This window comes from Athene cunicularia (genome assembly GCF_003259725.1).
Source record: "Athene cunicularia isolate RWA chromosome 5 unlocalized genomic scaffold, athCun1 chr5_part2, whole genome shotgun sequence".
In the NCBI taxonomy this organism is placed as follows: Eukaryota; Metazoa; Chordata; class Aves; order Strigiformes; family Strigidae; genus Athene; species Athene cunicularia.
The window spans coordinates 9,361,143-9,383,249 of NW_020799102.1; the positions used below are offsets into that span (position 1 = coordinate 9,361,143).

The window sequence follows — 22,107 nt, forward strand, 5'->3', positions numbered from 1 at the left end:
TATATGGATCTGAGTGGAGCCTACTCGGAGTTGAAGGAGCATGTCTTCTGCATTGATGCTGTGGCACTTAAAAGACAGGCAGGATGGGTCCCTGTGCAGTGTCCCTTTGTCACTTCAGAGCCAAAAGAAGGACATTCATTGCTTTGTGGTATGGAGAGCTGTAATCCGTACATCTTCAGTCTTATTCGCAGCAGGTCTGTGCTGTGACAGTGATGCACTTAAATAACTCACCCACAGCAACACTGCTTGGATTTTTTTAAAACCCAGACTGCTGCAGAGAGAAGCACAAGCATCACGTTAACAAGTCTATTGTGGCTGAGATTTACCATGAGCAGCAAAGTGAGGCTTGGATAATCCAGGACCCAAACGTTAAAATCTGCTGATCCAAACTTAAATCTTGTGCTTTTGGACCTCTCTCTTCCTGTCAGTGTTGGGTGATGGTTGCTCAGTGTTGCACACACAGTGCGTTTGTTGGCTCTGCGTGGCTTCAGACCTGGGTGTGCTGAATTCATTCGCCTTGGCTCTTAAAGGGATGGGTTTGGATGTCTTCTCCAGACCTCTCTGCCAGCCATACTCCGTGTCCCCATCCCTCTAGGTTGCAGCTGGCTGGTGCTGCAGCTGCTGGGTCCATACATCAGCGGCATGCCCCTGAATATCTGCTGCATAATGACTGATGCATATTCATGCTTACAGCAGCATTGTGTCACCCTGCTAATAATGTGTCCTGGTGGGAAGGAGAGCAGGGATGGGGTCCCAGCAGCAGGTGCCTGCTCGCTTCCTTTTATCTCCCCACTGCCCCCTTGCCATGGGCTCTCTACGAATGCCCTATCATTGTTTTTATAACATGTTTTCCCCAGCTCCTTCTCTCACATCTGCTAAAGTGAGCCACACAGGTTTGCTTTTTGCTGTGGTGCCTTCTTCCTCTTCATCCCTGCTCTGCTAATAAATAAGGCTGTGTGCCTGCGAAGGCACTGCAAGGGCTAAATGAATGCAGAAGGATGATCGTTATATTTGATCACATAAATTAAATGTCTCACTAATAAAGGAGACACTCAGGAAGTATCTGATTCTGGCTCTTTGGGGTCACTCAAGATGTTCCTTTGAGCTCTGCCTTTGAATGAACTGTATGAACAGCTTTTTATCGGTGTCCCATTGAGAATGAAAAGGCAAGAAGGAAACTCAGTCATCTTCACTCATCCCAAGATGGACTGTCCCTCGCTCACAACTAGCCATTGCACTTGTGCTGCTCTGCCTTGAAAAATGATGCTGTACCTCCTTTCCCTTGGGAAAGATAAAACTTGGGAAGATATGATTAGTGGCCTGTGATATGCCACGTGTGAGAGAGGGATGGATGGGGGTTGACTCTACTTTTCCTGTTCCTGTACAAGATCTTAGGTGCTGTCCAGGGAAGCTGGGGCCGCCAAGTTGGGTACTAACCAAAGGGTACTCCAAGATAAGCCTCTCCAAGTCCAACCCAGCTGAAGCTGGCTTCCCCTGCAGAGAGAGATCCCTCTCACTCCTCCTCTGTGTTTCTTCTCCTTCTAGGGAGACTTGAGCCATCCCCAGACGGGAGGACCCTATTTCTCAGCGGGGCTGGTTAGCCATCCAGAGGGTGAGTGCTGCATGGGCAGGAGCAGATGGGGCTCCTGCTGTCCCAAGATACTAATTTGTTTGCTTTTCTGCTGCTGGCCAACAGCGTCCACCTCTTTCCACCCAGTCCCAATGCTGCTGGCTCACTGTTTGGATCCTTCTGCTGCAGGAGCTGTAGTGCAACAGGACACATGCTGCATGCACTGTTTCAATCCCGGAGCTCACCAACACTCTTGTAATATTATTTTGCTCCAAAACATGGCCTTTTAAAAGTTCTATTATCTATGAAATGTTAAAAGAAAATAATTTAAAAACTAAAAGCATTATCAAAATTATTCTTGAAACTTCCCAGCTGAAAATACCTCAGTTTGTTACTCATTTATTTGCTGTAAAAATACATATGTGTTAGGATTTAAAGCAAGCAGGAAGCTGAACAGCCAGATCTATTTCCATTGCAAATTCTTCAGTGAAAAGTGCTTGGATGTGTTTCCTGAAACCAGCTTCCTAATTTTTCCCTGTCAGCAGTTGTTTGTGAGGAACAGGGAAGGATGGGGAAGGAGAGGAGAACGGAAATCTCATGAGGGAATGCATTTCTTGACTGAGGTACGGGTTTTTTTGGCCTGATATGCATCAGTGGTGCTCAGGTTGGGGACTGACCCTTTTCTTAAGTGACATACAAGACCACCTTATACCAGTGGCATCCCCCTTCTAGCCAGGCTTTGTGTGGGGAAAACAGCAGCGGTGCTCAGCCTGCCCCTCTGCTCCCAGCCTTACCTGCATCTCCCATTGCTTATCTGTGCATCAGAGCATGTGTGTCTCTGCCAGCTGCCTGTGCCTGTGACCCAGTTGTGATTTCATTAGGATAATTGGAGAACAGGGCACCTCTTACAGCACTCTGGGCTTTCCTGCTTGATGTACCCTGCCTCCCCAATCATCTCTGCCCAGGGAAGCTGAGCTGGAGGGGAGCTGCCAGCTCTGACAGTCCAACACAAAGACCCAGCAGGAGACCAACGGCCTTCCCATCCAAAACCTCTACTGGGAGCTTTTTGTCTCATATGAAGACCCTGGATGGGAAGTCACGTTGCCTGAATTTAGTTCCCAGCTTTACCACCCACTGATGTCTTTGGGCCAGTCCCTTGGCTTGTCTGTATCCCCTTGCCAGTCTGTACAGTGAGGAGGATGGTGTTTCTGTTCATGCATGGCCACCACCCCCAGCTCTAGCACTGGGTGCTCCATCTCTTGCAGCTCAGTGGCAAGATCTGAATTTGTCCCTTCTTATGCTGTGGCAGCAGAGGCAGGTGGCTGCTAGCTGCCGTAGCATGATGGTAGGACTGGGAGAGGTAGCTCTCAGAGCCTTTCCCTGGCAGCTTGCCTGTGGCTGCTCCTCTTGTCACCAAGAGGACCAGGCAGAAGACATCAGGTACCTTAGGAAACTAGCCTGGAGACAGCATCTCTTGTAATCCTACCCCATTACTGGGCATCACTTGCCCCAAAGCCTGATGTTCTCTGTCCCTGTTAGTAGCTGCAGTTACAGAAATCCATATAACATGGTGCTATGTACTCACTTGGTCTAAGTTTCAACTTCATTGTGCCTTGGTGGGAAAATCAATACAATTTGGTACCGAGTCTGGCAAGTCAAAGAGATTGCTCAGAGTCTGGGTTCATGGTTGTCTACTACACATTTTAGCAGTTATAGTTCTTATCATCTATAATGTGGGTCTTGTTTTAAACTTTCCTGGACACCTGTCCATCTCTTCATATGCTCAGGGTACATCATGCTGCCTTTCACCCATCCCATTTATGTTTATAGATGGGATTTTAACACAAAAGAGGGTTAAAAGCTGCTGCTTCTTTTGAGCTCTGTCTTCTCAGTTGCACAGAGTATGTTCTTCATTTGTTTTTCTGAAAAAGACTGGGAGGCTTGGAGAAGTCTCTTTTCCAGGGCAAAGTGGAGAGCTGCCAGCCCAGGCGGGGAAGCGTCTGCCTCTGAACCACCTGCTTGGCCCTGGGAGGCTGGAGAGGAGATGAAAGCGGAGGAGCCCTGGCAGTCTGCAGTCTTCTGCATCTCGGCAGTGAGAGCTTTTCCTCCCCCACACAGCTTTCCCATATGCGTTGGCAGAGTCAACACTAGGTCCTAAGTCCTGACTGCAAGATAAGAGCTCAGTTTTTATTTAATTCTTCCCTGTTGTCCCAGCCTGCATGTTTGTGCCTTCATTCATCTACCTTTACCAGGCTTTCAGACAAAACTCCAGTCTCTTTCCTTAATGCAGGTCACTCTTACTCATCTGAAGTCTCAAACAGCAATTAAGTGTTAACCATAAATCACGGGCATAATTTACAAACTGTCTTTGATTTCTTCAAATTGCTGGCCCTGCCAGATGCAGACAACTGGTATTTCAGCTAATGACTTGGGTGCTAGCCCAGGTGGTCTCTCCCATCTTCTTGTGATTGTTTTTTTTAAGGGTCTGTGTTCAGCTGTGGAGTGGGATGTGTCATTTGCTTGCCTATTTCCTTCAGACCTCTCCATGCACTGACAGCAGGTAGCCTGCAGAGCAGCATGATTTCTCTCTGGAAGTTAGCTCAGAAGATTGGTTCCTCTGCAGAGACTGTGGTGGCACGGGCTCCTTGCTTTCAGGAAGAAGGGCAGAGGGGTGATGGTGGGAGGTGAAGATCCTGCAGCGTTTTGCAAGCACGTCCCAGCACCTGCCAGAGTTTCCTGAGGGCATGCTGCTCCCTGTGCCACGTTCATGGTGCTGGAGACATGGGCATGAGCAGTCCTGGTTTATAAGCCCTTGAGATAAGGGGTCTGCTAATCTCTCTTTGGAGTCTAGTTATTTTGGTGGTTGTATTGTCGGGGGGGACAATTCATTCAGAGGGAAAGCTCTTGGGTAGTTGGTTTGTTCTCTGAGTTTATTTCATTACTGGCTTGTGTAGGTTGTTTGCTGTTTTGGGTGGTTTAGGTATAGCTGCCTACCAGTTGTTTCACTTGGAGTAAACTGGCAACAAAGAACTGTAGTAAAGAGTATTTATTATTTGAGAGGGAAAGCAAGAACAGTATAGTCAGACCCACTTACTTCTAACAGCTGGTGATGGTGCAGATTTGTCTTTTACTCAGCTACCAGATAGCTGAAGTAGAAACTAGGGAACAGAAAACAGGCAGCAGCTTTGGTGAGGATGGTACTATCTTGTTTTCCTTTCTCCTTCCATCTCTTCTGGAGAGGGAAGATGAGCAGGGACTTCCCAAGCCCTTTGTGGCTGGTTGGTCTCTGGCAGAGGGGTTTGGTTGCCAGAGATGCTTCAGCTGGAAGCTGTACAAGGGCTGGGCCTGGTGCAAGGACCTGTCCATGCCTGCTCAAGACCTTGTGCAAAGCCATGGCGTGCACCTTGCTGCTGAGGCATGTTTGTGGCTGCTGTGCAGAGGCAATCACTCTCTTCCAGACCTGCCTGTGCCTTGAACCTGCCTGCAGCCTTCTGCTGTTCTTCCTCACAGTTTTCTCCTTGAATGTGTGTCTGTGTTTTGAGCCTCCTACATGATGTCTTTCCTTACCCCCCTTTTCTTTTTTTTTTTTTTTTTTCCCCCTCTGGAGCAATATTTTTGTGCTCTTGGGACAGGCTGCCTCTTCCTTCAGATCTTGAAGAGCTTGCAGGGGATGGAAGAAGTCATTCTGTTCCTCTTAGGCTTTTTCCTTTTTTTCCCTATTAGAAGACATTTATTATCTCCAAAGCAGGGTCACCATTTGCAACTTTTATTCCATCTTTGGTGTCCCTCTCTTTTTTCATCTGTGGTCTGCATTGTTTGAGTTTGTGGGTATGCAGCCATCAAGCCAACAACAAGCACGTTCGGTTAGATTTGCAGCCCACTTGTTAATTTAAAAAGCAACAAGTAAATTAAAATGAAGCATTGGATAGGCTGTGACTTGTAACAGAGCATCAGCTTGTCAGCCACGTTTCCCTAATCTCTTTCAGGCTGGGCAGGCTGTGTAGAACATCAGCAATTTGACCTTTGAGTGTAAACAATAGGTGACGTGTCACACCACTGGGGAAGTTCCTTTGGTCCCTCCAGAGCCTGTATTTTGTGATGCTGGTGACAGCCTTGTGCATAAGCAAATGGAGGAGCCTGGACCAGGGTGAGCCAGCAAGGTTTGCCTTGTCAAGGTTCTAAAATCACCGAGTAGCATTCCTGGTGTGCAGGCGTGGTGGACTGCTGGTAAAAGGCTGAGAGGAGCGTTGTTCTCCTGGGGGCCTGCAGCCCACTTCTACCGGCAAGGTGTCTCAGTTGAAGGGAAATAAAATCAAACACTGTGGATCTTGTGATCTAAGGGCTTCTCAGTTCCTGTGGATAGAGCTTTGGGCACCCTTTCCTCCAAATCTGAGATGTGTCCAAAGAGATTTGCAGGGGTAAACTAACTTCTGATACCTTTAAATGCAGAGACGCACAATAAACAGGTAAAGGTACAATAATGGACAGTTGCAAAACTTCTGTCATGGCTGGCCTCAGTATGGCAGTGCTGCGCAAAAAATCTGTCTCTTGGCTTGTTTAGTTGGCTTGGTGTCCATCCTGGGGAGAAACTAGGTGACAGGAGGAAAGGGAGGTCACAGAGAAAGCTCCTTCAGTGATCCTGTTGGAACAGTGTCAGTGCCTTCCTCATGGTGAAATGTGTTGGAAACCCACTGAAAACCCCTTTCACTTGACACCTGAGCTTTTCTTGAAATGTGGTGGTGTGATAGGACGTACTGATGGGGCCGAGCCCCTTGAGTTCCTCAGTTCTGCCGTTGCTGAGTGATCTGGAGGCTTCACAGTCAGTTCCCCAAACCACCTCTCCCCCTGCAGATGAAGAAGCTTTGTGCTGGAGACGAGGGACCGTGAAGAACATCAGGTCACAGGACACAGCCTGGTCTCTGGGTAGCACCTGTAACCTTGATGCCCCATGAAAGCTTGCACCAAGCATCTTGTCCTCACTTCTCCAGGCAAAGCCTCCGTGCTGCCCAGCATTGCGCAGAAAGGGGAGAAGAGGAGGAGATGTGCCTTCTGCCCTCACCTCCACACCCGGGGCTGGGCGCTTGGTCTCCCGGCTTCCTGCAGAAGGCTGGCAGATGTTTCTTGTTTGCTGGAGCTGCGTGGCTCCAGCTACCGGGCTGGGAGCAGCTGCTGCTGCCAGGCGGAAGCGCTCGGCAAGGCTTTCCTAGACAGCTTTGAATGGGAGCCAGGAGCCCTCTTGCTACGGGAGAAAATCCATGAGGTCAGGAAATAAAGCAGCGGCAGCTCCGGCTCCATGCTGGGGCTGTCGGCTTGGCACATGGATCCCAGCCCTCCTCTTCCCCGGCAGTGCTGCTGAATGGCTGTCCTCCTTGCTGTCTTGCTCAGTGATTTGTTCGACAGCACTGCATGGCTTTCGGAGGGTGCAACGGTTGAGTGGTCGCAGAAGTGATGAATTTGAATAGTCATGGAAAACACCAGACAGTGGCCTGGGTCAGACTTTCAGATCTTGAAGAGCTTGCAGAGTATGGAAGAAGCACTCTTCCTGCCCAGCATGGGACTGGGAGGCTCTGCTTTTGTCTTTCCCTCTGTTATTTTGTGGTCAGCTATGTCTGCTGTTAGCTGCTGAGACATAGAAACTCTTGTTTATCCTCCTGAAAATCCTCACATCAGGGGAAGCTTTTAGAACAACCAACAGGCTGCAAGTCTCCATCTGGTGTGTCCCCATACTGAGCGTCAAAACTTGGGGTGTCTGTTACCATCTCTCTGGCAGGAGCCTCATTCTCTCTTCCCTGCCTGTTTTTTAGGAGAGCCAGAAACCTTGTCTTTGGGATGGCTGTTCCTTGAACCAGCCCATGCAGTGGTGGTGATGTCCATGTGGCATTGAGGAACAGCCATCCCTGTGTCGAAACCTCTGTGTGCATTGATGAGCAGCCATGCTCTTCCCATGTTCAGAAGCAAAGAGCATGACAGGGAGCTATGAGATGGTGTTGGTAAGGTCAATTTAGGGATTAAGGTCAACTTGGCCAGCTGGCCAACTCTAAAAAAGCTTGGCCGTATGGAAATCCCTGCTTTCCCTGCAGCCTTTGGCCAGGCTCCCTCTCCCATGGCGTTTGCATGTGCTCTGATGAGTGGTTGAGTCTCCCCCTGTGAAGAGCTTGCATTGTGGATCCTCTGGGAGAGGAAGCGAGCTCATCTGAACATTGATTTTAGCACCCATTAATTGAGGCAGCTCTCATGCCCAGAGCTCTTCAGCAGTCCCCACACTCTTACTCTACATTAGGACGTGGTTTGCAGAGATGGTATGAAATGGTTGGGTGGGCTGGACTCGCCTTCCTCTGTAAGCTGCAGAATCTCTCCTGCCGTTGCTGGGGCGAGGATGGCGTGTAGAACAACAGAGTTAGCTGAGGTGCCAGCACCTTTGAGGTATGGTATGAGTAAGCAAACACCAACATTGCAGACTTCTTGTATGTAAATTGCCCATGCGCTGGCCATGAGTGATGGGGAGCAATAGCTTTTTGACTCCTTCATTTCCCCCGCCTCCTGGGTGGGTGTGGAGATGTGAGTCTGTGTTTCTCTGGAGGAGTCAGAGCTCAAGGCTCTGGACTGGGGTGGTGGTGTTACCCCTCTGCTGAGCAGTGGGGCTCAGTGGGGGTCTGGAGCAGGGGAAGACCCTTAGTCTGCTGTGGGTGACCTCCCTGGCCTCCACCTCCTGTGGCAGTGTGGACCAGAATGCTGGTGTGGCTGTGTGGGCTGGGGGTCTTCTGAAGGGACAGTGCCTTTCACTGGTGGTCTCAAGGGAGGACCTTCTCAAGGACTCATGTTGTCTTCTCTCCATATCAAGTCTAGGCTTTTCTCACTGCATTAGCAAGTCCCGTAGACCTGGGTGGTTGTGCAGCTTCCTGTCACATCACCATGGCAGCTGGTCCATCATTACCACCAGATGCAGAGGAGGGTCCATCGCTGCTGCTTCAAGCCTTTATTCGCAGCCACTGTGCTTTGCTAGGGGTCGCAAGTCTCCCTGCTCTGTATGAAAGATGGGAGCTGACTGCAGAGTTTCTTCAGACCCTTGGGACCCTTCTGTGTTCAGCTGTGAAGCTGTTCTGCTGCAGGAGCAATCCCCTCCTGGCCAGTACTGTTGGTGGGGACAGTCAGTCAGCATTTGCTCCTCAATCCCCATTTCAGCCTGTCGCTGTCCCTCATGGTAATTGACTCTTCCCATCTGAGAGAGGTGAGAAGCCTGGGGTGGGGATCTCTCTCATCCCTGAGAAATAGTGTATGTGAGAATCACAGAATCATTCAGGTTGGAAAAGCCTCTTGGGATCGTCGAGTCCAACCCTCAGCCCGACTCTACAAAGTTCTCCCCTACCCCACATCCCCCCACAGCTCATCCAAACGACCCTTAAACACACCTAGGGATGGGGACTCCCCCCCTCCCTGGGCAGCCTATTCCTCTCTCTGACCACTCTTTTGGTGAAACATTTTTTCCTCATGTCCAGCCTGACCCTCCCCTGTTGCAGTTTAAAGCCATTCCCTCTTGTTCTGTCACCAGTGCCTTGTGAGAAGAGACCAGCACCAACCTCTGCAATTTCCTTTCAGGGAGCTGCGGAGAGGAATGAGGTCTCCCCTCGGCCTTCTCCTCCTCAGTCTAATATGAGGGTGTGCTTTAATGGAGCAGAACAACGTGCCCATGGTCAATTAGTGTGATGCTTAGGTGTCTCCTGTAGCCTTGCTTTCAGCCCACATCTCTTCCTTGGCCACCAGAACAGAGGCATGTTGGACTTTTCTGGGAAGCGGTGACACTTTTGGGTATGGACCTAGGGTATCACATTATTTGCCTCTCATTTTCCCCACCAGTATCACTGTGTTTCACAACCCTCAGCTTCTCCAGCAGTGAAGACCAGCACAGCAACCAGAGGTCCTGCTCGACATGGTGTTTGTGCTCTGGTTGCTCTTCTGCACCCCCTCCCTGCCCTTCTTCAGGATCCTGGATGCTGAGAAGGGGATGAGCTTTGTTTGCCTTCCTGCTGCCGAGGCAGCAGATCAGAAGAGGGCTTTGGCAAGAGGCGCCTGTGTGTGACTGCTCCCAGCTCGAGTGGGTGATTGAACTGTCTGAGTGGTTTAAGGTTGCAGTCAGGTGGGGATTGGAGGCAGAAAGTTCTGGCCTCCTTTCCATCTGATCTTTGCTGCATTAGCAAATGCATCAAGATGCAGACTGGGTCTAGAGTGGCATTTGCCAGCACAGTTTGTACCAGCTTCCAGGGTTTTGGGAGTGGGGCTGGTGAGCCCAGGGAGGAGGGTGGAGTGATTGAACTGTCAGGGACGGGGAGGAGGGGTATGTGTGTGTCTAATCCCCGTGCAGTGGTGTTGCAGGCTGTGTCAAATGGCGACTGGCCAGGGGAACCGTGAGCTCGTCTTCCTGCAACCTGCTGTGTTTCGGGTGCTTCCCCAGAGCTCGCAGATGACGGTTGTGGATGAGTGTCTGACCCTGGGGTGACTTTCAGTGGGCAGGGGTTGCAGTCCAGTGAGGGTGGATTTCTATTTAAACCTTTGGGGTTTTGTAATCTTCCTGAGTTAAAGTTCCTCTTTCTCAGTGGAGCTGGAGCAAAAATTTAAGGGGGAGAGATGTGTAGGGTGTGTGAATTTTCTCCTGCTGAAGGGCCATGGCAAGTACACGGTGCTGCTGAAGCGTGGTTTGCTCATCCTGACCCTAATCATCATTCCCAATTAGTGCCTTTCCTGATAGCATCTCTTGCTCCCCTGTGGGGCATGCCAGCTTCATCTCTTGGGAGCAGGGGTGCCCCTTTCGCAGTCCTCCTCCCTATTGCGAAGCTCAGCACAGCAGCAGGATGGGCAGAGGGTGTGGACTTGCCACCATCTCAAACCTGCCCTGTGGCCTGAGGTTTAATGCAGCCTTAAGGGTGAAGACATGGAGCTAATGGCATATGTGGGGCAAGCTGGGACTTCTTCCCTGCTCCCACAGGCACTGACATCCAAACTGCATCAGCCAAGGCTTTCAAATCTATCTAACGATTTTGGATTGTCAGCTTGAGATAAGGCAAATCAGAGATAGTGCTGAGCACTTCTGGAAAACCAGACCCCTTAAATTGGTTACTTTAGGGTTTACTTTTGATTTACAGAGCCTATAGATCTGTTTTCTTATCAGTAATGCTCCCTTACATCTTGAAGCTTGTTTGGGGAATGTGTGAAGTTTGCATCCAGACTGAAGGGTTGCTGCATATCACAGGATAAACATAGTTTTGTATTCAGTTTGATGGATTATTTTGCCCATTTTAAAGTAACTTCCATTACTAGCGGAGAGTAGTAGGTTAAATAGCTCTCAAGGCTGTGTGTTTAGAATAAGTTTCATGCTTTTAGGTGAGACTATCTCACATTTCAGACCCTAACACATCGGACCATAAAAGCAAAAGAAAGACAGTGAATCCTGGAGGCACAGTACAGGGTGACAGACTGAAATAAATGTAATTTTCTCTGGCGAGATTCCCAGAGTAGTTATTGTGCTGGGTGGGAAGAGGGTAAGAAAGCCCTTGACCCTTGGGGCGCATGGGCCATCCCGCCACCTCCCTGTTCCCAGGCCAGGCTTGCCAGTGTGGTATGTCTGCGAGCTTGAGATGAGAGACCAGGGTAGTCCTGGAGCAGAATACCCTGTGATGGCAATTTCATGGACAATTTCGTAAAGCTACATTAAAAGGACGTTGCATTGCTGGTGGTGACTTGCCGGTTTTTACCCCAAGGAGTGAAGGGTGGCTCTTTGCCATCCAGAATAGCAGTGAGGTGGGTTTACCTTGTCCCATTCTCCATCGTTACTGAAGTCAAGCAACTTAAAAGACCGTTAAAACCTTAAGGGGTGCATCCCTTCACCTCTGCCTTGCAGCATTAGGTGTCTCTGTGTTACAGCGTGCTGGATCCCAGACCTCTGTCTCTACCTCGCAGCATTTGGGTGCTCCTGGGATGTGCAGGAGACAGTGGGAATGCTCAGTACCCCAGGAATGAGGCTGTACTTTGCAGATATCTGCCTTTCCTGGCAGAAAAGGGGGGGGCTCACCACTTAGATGGCTACAGAGAGGGCCCCTCTTTCCTAACGCAGTGGCTGTGTTTCTCCTTGTAGGTGGTGGTGCTCCTTGAAGTCCTGAGCTGGGGTCAGCTGGAAGATGACCGAATATAAGCTAGTGGTGGTGGGAGCTGGTGGTGTTGGGAAGAGTGCTTTGACAATACAGCTCATTCAGAACCATTTCGTTGATGAGTATGACCCCACGATAGAGGTAAGCAGCTCCGGGTGTGGGGTCTGTCTGTGTGTTTTCCTTGTGCTCTTCTCCACCTTGTCCCCAACCCAGAATGTGCTTGGCTTAGTCTGAAATCTGAACTTGAGCAGGGGTGTTCTTCTGCTTCTCAGAGCTGTTCTGAGTCACTGTGTGTGTGTTCAGAGGTGGCAGGGGCTGACTTGTGCCTCTTGCAGCAGGACAGCGATGGGACCTGTAATGTCCCCTCCTGAAGAGGGGACAGCAAGGGAGGCAGCAAAAGCAGGTAGAGGGGGAGGTGGCAGCAGTGGGCAGAGCCATGCAGGCACTGAGGCAGCACAGAAGCCCTCCTTTCTGATGAGATGACGGCGTAGAGAGGGGTTAAAGGTTTGGGATTGAAGAGCCATTTTGTGCCTGTGCTTCCATTTCTTCTCCTGTGAAATCAGAGGAAAGATACCGACTTCTTGTGCAGGATGTTTTGAGATTTCCTGATGTAATGGATTTTATCAGAGCTTGGTTGTGTTATATATGTACTGCAGTTTGAATGAGACATGCTGAGCAGCTGAACTGTTGTGGTTCCCAGACTGCTGCCTCTGCTCCATCACGAGGAGTTAAAAGTTGATGTAGAGTCTCGTGGTCGGTCTGGATGCCTGTCTGCTGGCCTGCCTAGCTCAACACCCTGCCTGGGAAGTGGGCAGGGACCCTGTGCTCCTCCAGGCTGTGCAGAAGGGAGGTCTGGTCTTCAATATCCATTACACAATTTTTCTTTTTTTTTTTTTTTTACTTTTTAAAAACATATTCTGTTCTCCAGCTGTTTTCACCGTTGCTAGCAAGATGCTAATTACCCCCTGCATGACTTACACCTTCATTCAGGGGAGATGTGGGCAGCAGCCACTGCTCTGCATGAGAAGTTCACCCTGGGAAGGCAAATTACAGCTCTGTCATGCCTCTTGGACAATAACCTCCTTGTCTGCAGTCCTAAAGGATTCTCTACCAGATGTGTGTAAATGCAGCTGTGGTTGCTGCACTTATTATTATCATAATGGCTAAAATGCCCCAGCTGGGATCAGAAAGCTATTCTGGTAGGTGTTATGTGTAGTCCCCACCCTGAAGAGCTTACAACTTAAATAAGCAAGACAAGGCTTGGTAGAAAGGCAGAAATAGTCTTAAAGTCCTACAGACGGGAAGGAGAGAAGGCACTTAAAAGCACGTGCTATTACGTCATTTGGCCAAGGTCACCTAGAAAGTCCATGGCAGAGGCTTGAGTTTAATTTAAGGGCTCCCGAGTCTCGATGCTGCACCTTGCTTGTGGATGCAGTTGCCTTCTTCCTCAGCTCCTCTCCCCTCATGCTCATCACCAGTAACATCATATGCTTTTCTTAGAAACCCATTCCAGGTTGTTTTTGGCAAAAGAACTGCTGATTGAGAGAAACCTCCCTGGGGAGACGTTTGCATGGATGGGTCCTCTCTCTTGGACCTTAGGGTGGGCAGAGGCAACTCTGACCCAGTGATGTATTAAGTTTTGGCTTTTTTTTTTTTTCCCCCCCTCCAGCCGCCTGCCCCCTGTATGTACCCTGCAGGGAATTTTCTCCATGTAAACAAGCAGCCGGGAATGTAAACCTTGCATGGCATTTTGCAGCACACCCTCCTCACCCTGTCCGCTTCTGCTATGCCCTGGGAGATGCCTGATCTCCTCCCCTGTTCCCCCAGCCCCACTCTGCTGTTCTCCTCCCTTTATGAAAACAGCCATGAGCTGCTCTTCACCCCTTTCTCCCCCCAGTGCTTTTCCCTCTGCAGGTCTCACCAGCCCTTATGCCTTTTGTAGCTCCTTTGGTTGTGCCCTGCATCCCCCTGCCCTGACCATCTTCTCACTCATTCCAGGGTGACTCCTTTTAATTTTGCTTCATTTTATGAGGATTCAGGAAGCACAGAGTTTACCTGCCAGCCATCTGAATGTGACCAGCAAACCCTTCTGTGACTAAGCTGCTTTGGATCATGCCCAGGAGCTGACTCTGACTATTCAGTCAGCTAAACAGCACAGCAATGCTGAAATGAGCAGGATAAAAGGGAAGGAAAAAAAAAAAGAGTATACGTGCATGGAACAAAGGCTTTACCTGTCACTTAAATGAATTGAGGATGGGCAGTGCTGCGAAGGGGGGTGCAAGCAGGTTGGTGTGCACTGAGAAGATGCTCCCCAGGGCAGGAGGGATGGAGAAGTGAGTTTGTCCCGTATCTGGGGCAGAGACCACAACTGAGTGCCTGCTTCCCTCCTGCCCTCCTGATTTCACTAGTGCAAATGTCTGGCTTTGTAACTCAAAGCTGGCTGACCCGCTACAGCGTGCGCTTGCATGCCTGCCCTTGGGCTGCCCAGGAGCTTGATGATCTTTATTTTGGGAACAGGAGGGCCAAGGCACCAAGAAAACGTGTGCTGCTGTCAGTGTCAGTGGTGAATGAGTGGGGATGGAGTAAAGAGTCAGGCTGTGTTGAGAAATCCTTCTTTTTGTCTTCTAGCTTTTAGCAGTCAGCTAATAATGGGCTTCCAAGCCTCTGGTCCTATCCTGACTGTAGCATTTAACAAATGGGCCTCTTGGCCAGGTCCCCCAGCACAGCTGGAGTCCTCCCAGCATCTTTCTGGGATCCTGAGTCTGAACCCCAAGCAGATACTGTTTCTGCCACCTGGCACTTCACAGCTGGGCCCAGGCACTTCCCTGTGCAAGAAGGTGGGGTGGGACATGGGGGCTGCAGAGGAGCACCGAGGCCACAGGGTGCCGGTGCCTGGACATGTTTGCTGGTGGCAGCTGCCCACCTGCAGTGTGACAGGGGTGGCTGAGCTGCCATCCCAACCGTCCCGGGGAGGTTTGGATGAAGCTGGACACAAAGCAAGGCTGGGGAGAGCTTGTCCCCTTCCTTTGTGGGGGGGTGGGCTGCAAAGCATCCTCTGCAAGACTGTTAATGCCTGTGCTCTGTCAGTGAGCTGGCTGGCCTTACAGGCAGCCTGTTGGTGACCTGAGCCAAGGTGTGGGATCGCTTCTCTGGAGGTGTGCTTTCTGCTGGTGAGACCTCCTATAATGGGGGACTTGGCAATTAATTGCAAATGTGTGCTGAGAGGCTGGTTCTCTGGGCATGAGCCAGGGCGTAGGGGTGGGAGGATGCTCTGCTGGGCAGAGTGGGCACTGGGGTCAGTGCTGCCAGTCCCTGGGACCCCAGAGGTAGAACCGGTGCTCTTCTACCTTGCATCAAGGAGGCTCCAGATACCTTATTGATTAGAAGTGGGAGCACATCCCTGCAGGGCAGCCTGCCAGTTGCCTTCAGAGCCTGGAAGCCAGCCCATCACTCCATGCTTATTCCCAGTGGGTCAGCAGTTCCCTTTTTGGGAAGGCACAGCCAAGAAAGTCATGGCAGAGCAGATCTCATCTCCTCTGATTTCATAGTGTTCTCTACAAGGTGAGGAAAGATTTTAATTAGCCCCAGTAGATGACGTTGTAGTAATGTACCAAAGGGCGGAGGCCACATTGTCCCCGTTCCCTTTCCCTGCCGCTGCTGGTCCCGTCAGTGACCTTTGCTGTGTCGGCTGTTTGTCTGCAGACCTGCAAAGCTCATCTGATAACATTGTTGTGGTCGTTGGAAGAGCAGCAGACATTTGAATTCATTTTAAACTGCAGCCATAGCCTCTGCCAGTGGCTGCAGAGCGCTGTCATGGCCATAGTGCTGACTCGCACCTTTTTCATACCTTTGGTTTTGGCTTCCTTCTCTTGCTGAGAGTTGAAGATGCTGCAGGGTACCAGCTATCAGAGACATGAGGCTGTTCCTCCGTGCAGGGGCTGCCCCAGCAGCATCCCTGCCGATGAAACTGGGCATGAGGGAGAGACATGGTGAGGAGGAGCAGTGCTTTGAGAGCCTGCCTTGAAAATGAAACCTTTTGAGGGGTGCCCTGGGTGATTTCCAGGCCTTCTCACACCTGCTATAAGCTGTGATTGCCTGTGCTGCAGGGAAAACCCCCAACTTCAAAGGACTTGCCTGGATAGTCCTGGAGCCCTCTGGGCACAGACTGGTTGTGGGAAACACCCTCCTCAGTGTGGGGTTTGGTTTTGTTTGTTTTTTTTTTCCTCTTTTCTCATGTTTGAAGAAGAGGTTGAAGAGGTTTATCATGAAGCCCAGTTTGCAGCCTTACTGGTGGCATGTCGCCTCTGGTGCCTGCTCTGAGATGGGTTGGAGGTGCTGGGTTTCCAGGTGATCTTAAACACCTCCCAGCCCTGCAGATCACAGACAGTGGCTGGAAGCCCTGGCTGGCTGGAGCTGCCTTTCCTGGGTTTTGCCTTCCAGCACCCAGGCAGGGCAGCAGCAGAAGGGATTAGCCAGGACTAAAAGCTTAGAAAAATAGTTGTTGAGGACCTTGTGGTGCGGTAGAGTCAAAGCTGCCCCTGGTCTGCCAGAGGCAGGGCTTGGAATGGGGAGAGCAAGCCAGGGGCTGTCTTCTCTGTGGCTTTCCCAGAGAAGGGAAAACTTGCTCAGCTGCTCCTTTTTTTTTTTTTTTTCTTCGTTCTCCTTTCCCTCCCATTTTTGAAAGAAATTGAGTCGTCTATTTAATGGGAGCTAAACCCAGGCAGAGCGTGACCTGGCATCTTCCTGGGGATGCACTCGCTGCATCCCTTTGCTTGGCCAGACCTGAGCCCTCCCTTAATGCATCCTCCTCCCTTTCTCTCCCTCTTCTGGCCTGCAGGATTCCTACAGAAAGCAAGTTGTCATTGATGGAGAGACCTGCTTGTTAGACATCTTGGATACGGCAGGGCAAGAGGAGTACAGTGCCATGAGAGACCAGTACATGAGAACGGGGGAAGGATTCCTCTGTGTCTTTGCCATCAACAACACCAAGTCCTTTGAAGATATTCACCAGTACAGGTTGGTATCCCAGGAAGGGCCCGTTCCCTCTTGCTCAGTGCACCCTCCTGCCCTCCCTTTTACATCAGGCCCCACGGTAGAAGTGCTGGCTGTCAGCAAAGACAATTAGCTCAAGTGGCCATTCCCCAGGGAAGAGACAGAGCAGACAGCTAATGTCAGTGACTCCAATAAAACCCATCCAAAGGGATTGCTTGTGGCCTTTGGGGACTTGGTAATGTAATGTTTAAGTGTTTATGGTGACTAAAGAGAGCTGATCCTCTATGACTCTCTCCCTTCCCTCCCTAATTAATGGAATTGTTTTGTTAGTGCAATCGATCTTGGTGACTTCTGCTGGGCCTGGGAGCTGGGACTGAGGAGGCTGGGAAGGGCAGGGAGGGCTGCTTTCCCCACTGGCAACCACTGCGGCGAGGCTGCTGTCTGCCAGGCAGAGAGGCAGTTCTGGCCCTCGGAGCTTGCTTTCCACAGGGGCAGAGTTGGATCAGGAGGAGAGTCAGAGCCCCGGGGAGGTGACCTGCCTAGGGGGATGTACTGGGGGAGAGCAGGGACCCTGTCCAGTGGCAGAGCAGGGACACTGTCCTGACATGGTCCTGCTTTGGCTGCACCCAGGTTACCCACTGCCCTTCTCCCCCCTGCTGCCATCACCCTGCAGAGCTGGAGAGCCAAGGAGATGGTTGAAATGCAGCGGGAGTCTTCCCTGTTTACCCTGATGTTGGCTTAGGGAGGGATCTCTGCTTTGTGTCTGTCTTTGAGGCTTGGCTGTGATGGGAGGCACTTGCAGAGGATGCAGGAGATGACTCTGCCTGTCCCTGCCCTGTCCACTGCCCACCAAGCGACCGTGTACCCCTGTCCCGCATCACAGACCCACGTCCCAGATAATCCTGTAGCTCCGAGCGCAGGCACAGCCCTTCCTTGCTCCGTAGGCAAGAGGCTCTGCTCTGAGCTGTTGGGATGTCTCAGTTGTTGGCTAGCAGGCGTGTTCAGTGTAATAACTATATGGTTGGACTAATTTGGCTTGTTTTAGCTGAACGGGAGGACAAAGGATGGGATTTTCCTAAAGCACCTGAGGGATTCAGCAGCATTCATCCTTGTGCTGGGGCTGGTGCCTGTGAATCACTCGCAGGATGGCTTGATTTCAAGCCCCGGTTTTAATCATGATGTAAATCACTGGCTTTCATCTTGTTTCGCCTGTGCTCTTTGTGTTTGCACTTTTAAAAGAATATTCCCCAGAGAAATGCTGGCTCTCCCTGGTTAGTAACCATTAGGAGGTATCTCTTTTCAGCTAAGTGTAGCCTGTGCACTAAATTTAGTACTTGCATTTGCTGATCAGGATGTTACATGGAACATTTAAGTGGCTTTATGGCATATCATACATATGGTCAGACTTCATTTCTGTGTTCTACTACATTAAAAAAAGATGATTGATTTTTTTTTTTGTGTGTGTGTCTGTGTGTGTGTGTGATACATGTCCAGCTGCTTTTGGATAAAAATTTGAATTTAATTAAAATGTAGAAATCAGCATTTGAAATAATGCTTTTATCCATTAAATAAAACCATGTTAAATGTTCTGGATGCATGCGCAAGAAAAAAAAAGCGGGTTTGCATCTGAAGTTAAATGATTTATTAAGCAAAGGAAGTTATTATCTATCAGGAGGGAATTGAATGGATTTTTTTGTGGTCATAATGGCCTTTAAGATTTTTAGAAGTGATAGATCTCATCCTCGCCCACCTAGTTTTAAATCTGAGGTTGGAATGAAGAAGAGAGCGTTACAGCTTTTCTGCTTCCCAGTTGGTCAACTCAACTTTGAGTGACCTGAGCTAAACTGAAAGGAAGCAAATACTGCCTGTGCATCTGTAGAAAAGGCTACGGCTGCCAAAAGCTGGTTTATCAGCTCAGCAAATTCTGGTTGCAGGTGACTTTTTAATTTTATTTCTTTTAATCCCCATTACGGGGGATTACTTGATCTGAAATACTGGAAATAACGCAGGTAACTGCTTATTCATTTTTATTTATCTTAAACTGTCTTAAGCTCATGTCTTAATACAGATTGTCAAAATTTCAAGTTGTGTTTTGTAAACAGTTGCATTTAAAGAGCAGAAGTATGTTTAGTTTTCGTTTCCAAAAGTGCCCTAGCTATTTTGCTGTTTATTCCTTTATGTGACCCGGTCGTGTACGTTCTCCTGAAAGCCCAACACGAGGAGCTTGGCAGGAAGCAGCTGGTGGGGAGTGTCCTGGAGCTGCCCCTAATTCCTCTTCTCCCTTGACTTTGGCACCTCTTACTGTTGCAGGGAGCAGATCAAGAGGGTGAAAGACTCAGATGATGTTCCCATGGTGCTGGTGGGAAATAAGTGTGACCTGCCAGCCCGGACAGTGGAGACCCGGCAAGCGCAGGACCTGGCCCGGAGTTACGGGATCCCCTACATAGAAACGTCTGCCAAAACCAGACAGGTAGGAGGAGGGTTTTGAACAAAATCCTATTTCTTTTCTCTTTTTTCCAGTGCTGTCCTGGAGAGGCAGGAATGGGCAGACACCACCTTGCAGACAGATGGGTGTAAGAGCCGGGGTTAGTTGCTTCCTCAAGGCTAAATGCTCCATCAGGACATTTTCTCCCCTGTCTGGGCTTGAGCCTCCAATCTGGAGAAGTGTGTAATAGATGCTCTGGCAGCAGTGAGGGGAAAATGCCTTCTTAGGGCTTTCTCCAAGGCTCTGGAATAACCCCCATAGTCACTGCAGGTCAGCTAAGCTCAGCCTCATCCATGGTCGATTTTGGCAGACCGACAGGCAGAAATACCAGTGCTGGAAGGACCATGTGGAGCTCCCAGAGCACAGAGGTGGAAATGGAGCAGCTGATACCTTCAGGGGTCTGGTGGTGGATTTTATCTTGAGTGGTGGATGGATCTCAACAAATCTCAAGGACTTAAGAGCACCTTGGCCTCATGGTTGCTCATTCAATCTTGCTCCCTGTTTGGGGACCACACTACGATCCCTGTTAGCCTTCCCAGCTTGGTTTCTTGCCTTTAACTCTGCACTTTGCACTGCTGGAAGACAGCCCTAGGGACATAGCTGGGGAGCAGAGCCCTCCCTTCTCTCCACTGTCCCCTCTTGAAGTGGGCAACTGCTTCGAGTGCTGCTTTTCTTCCAGGGTGTTGAAGATGCCTTCTACACCTTGGTGCGGGAGATCCGTCAGCACAAGCTGCGCAAGCTGAATCCCCCAGATGAGAGCGGCCCCGGCTGCATGAACTGTAAATGTGTGATATCGTGACTCCGGTGAGTGCTGGAAGCAGGGGATGGCGTGCAGAGGGGTTGTATTTGAAGCAGGAGATGGGGTGCAGAGGTGACTGCAGATGCGCTCGTCTGCAAACAAATGCAGCAGAAACAATTTTAGCAATGGGAATTTTTTAATGAAACACCTTTTTGACTGAAATAGCATTTTTCTGGTAGGTCAAAATTCTCACTTTCCTGAGGAAGTGTGTAGGAGGAAAGGGTTGTTTCTTTTTCCCCCCTCATCTTGTGGAACAAAATTCTGCATAACTGAACAAAAAAGTATGGTTTTTGTCATGCTTTCCCTGGGAAAGCTCCTTCCTGTGCTGCCCTTCCAAAAGAGCATTTAAGCTGGTGTTGAAGGTGTGTGTCTGGCTGTGCGTTCACCACCCTGGTCCTAGAAGAGTTCAGATGAAGAACTGGGTGAGTGTGGTGCCTCCTAAAGCACTCGTGTAAACTGCCTTGTCCTAAAGCTTCAGGGCAGAGCCATCCCATTCTGTGTTCCTCGGAAGAATTTTTCCCATTAGATATATCCCCTGAGATATTTGGAACTGATGCAGTATTGAGAATTAGCCATAAGGGGGCTGTTTTGCTTTTATAAATTGTTGGAGCCAGAAACAGTGTTTTTCAGATTGTCTCTGTTCACTTGCTTGTTTTTCTTCTTTTTCTTTATGTAGTTGTTATTTTTTTTTTTTATTATGAATTTATGTAAATCATTGCAATCCTGCTGGATAGCAGTGAGGGAGAGCTCTTGCTGGTGTCCCTGCATGAGCTGGGTGGCCTGGGAACTTCTGGCTGTGTAATCTCCTTCCGTGGCAGAAGTGGGGAGAGAGGCAGCTGGGGATGAGCACACAGGGGAGATGTACGTGTACAGACATCTGGGACTGGGGTGTGGGAGAAAAGCCTGCACGAACATTGCCCTTAATGTCTTTTGGGGAGTCTCCCAAGCACCCAGACTGGTCCTTCACCCCTTTACACAACTACTGGAGTCCTATAGAGAAGCACACTGTATGCAGAGATGGTGCTTAGAGGGTCTCACTGAAGGTGAAGGTGGGCAGCTGGTTTTCTGATGTTGCTTTTTGAGCCAAAGGCTGTGAGTGCAGCAGGGCTCCTCCCTGAAAAGAAGAAAAAACCCCCAATCAACAAACCCCAAACAAACAAACACCATCCCCCCAAACAAAAAAAATGTCACCACAAAAAACACGGGCAGCATTTGTTTCCTATGAGCAAAAAAATAAAACCCACCCGAGCACCCCACCCCTCTGCTCGTAGCTGAGGCATGCGAGGTCTCCTGGGGGCCGAGCAGAATGCTGTGCCCAGCACACTTATCACTGCTAAGGGAGGTTTTCCAGATGTTCAGGTCCTCCAGATGTTCAGGAATGTTTCCTCCAGATGGGGACGTGAGCTCGGGGCTCATTTCCTGCTCTGGCTCGCAGCTGACGGCCCTCGCTGCTGCGAGCCCCGTCCCCGTGGCAGCCCGGCATGGGCAGTGCCTTCAGGAAGGGGGGCCACAAGGGGTGGGAAGGAGTCTCTTGGACTCTGTTCAGAGAGCCTGTCCTGTTTGTTGCCAAAATCTTTTTCTGCTCAGGCAGAAACTGGAAACAAGACATCCCAGCTTCTCTTAGCTGCAGTGGCCGAGAGCAGAGAGGGAGGAACATCAGGGTTCAGAAGGAGGAGCCTGACAAGGGCATGCTGGGTTTTGGGGAGGAGAAGGGTGGATGTGTGGCCAGGGAGATTTGCCCTGGACTTACTTTGTGGTTCCCATCATCCCTGAAGAAAGACTCACCAGGCTATGGCCCTGCTCACAGTGAGGTCTGGGCAGAGGCAGGCACTCTGGTGAGATGCCTGAGGCTTGCCCATCACTCCAAGACCATCTGCTTGTTTCCTTCAGCACTCGTGCAGATGCTTTGAGCCAGGTCCAGATCTCCACAGCCTGTGTAGGCCTTTGCTTTCCCTCTGTGGGCACGAGCAGGGTCATCCCAAAATTTAACAAGCGCCAGGCCCCGAGGGAATGGCCTCAAGCTGCCCAGGGCAGGGTCAGGCTGGCTCTGAGGAAGGATTTCTGTGCAGAAGGGGCTGTTGGGCGTTGGAATGGGCTGCCCAGGGCAGGGGGGGAGTCCCCG

General features: G+C 50.2%; 1 protein-coding gene across 2 annotated transcripts in view; it reads left to right on the plus strand.

Annotated features, from left to right (window-relative positions):
- The window catches only part of HRAS (HRas proto-oncogene, GTPase), a 49,500-nt gene that overhangs the window by 19,685 nt on the left and 7,708 nt on the right, over positions 1–22,107 (plus strand). The window contains exons 1-5 of one of the 2 annotated variants that reach the window (XM_026850582.1): positions 1,546–1,612; positions 11,697–11,850; positions 16,547–16,725; positions 19,012–19,171; positions 19,866–20,025. In XM_026850582.1, the coding sequence (XP_026706383.1) occupies positions 11,740–11,850; positions 16,547–16,725; positions 19,012–19,171; positions 19,866–19,985 (570 nt within the window). In that variant the 5' untranslated portion in view covers positions 1,546–1,612; positions 11,697–11,739 and the 3' untranslated portion in view covers positions 19,986–20,025. Of the gene's footprint in view, positions 1–1,545; positions 1,613–11,696; positions 11,851–16,546; positions 16,726–19,011; positions 19,172–19,865; positions 20,026–22,107 lie in introns of those variants that run through there. The other variant, XM_026850583.1, reaches the window with a different exon arrangement.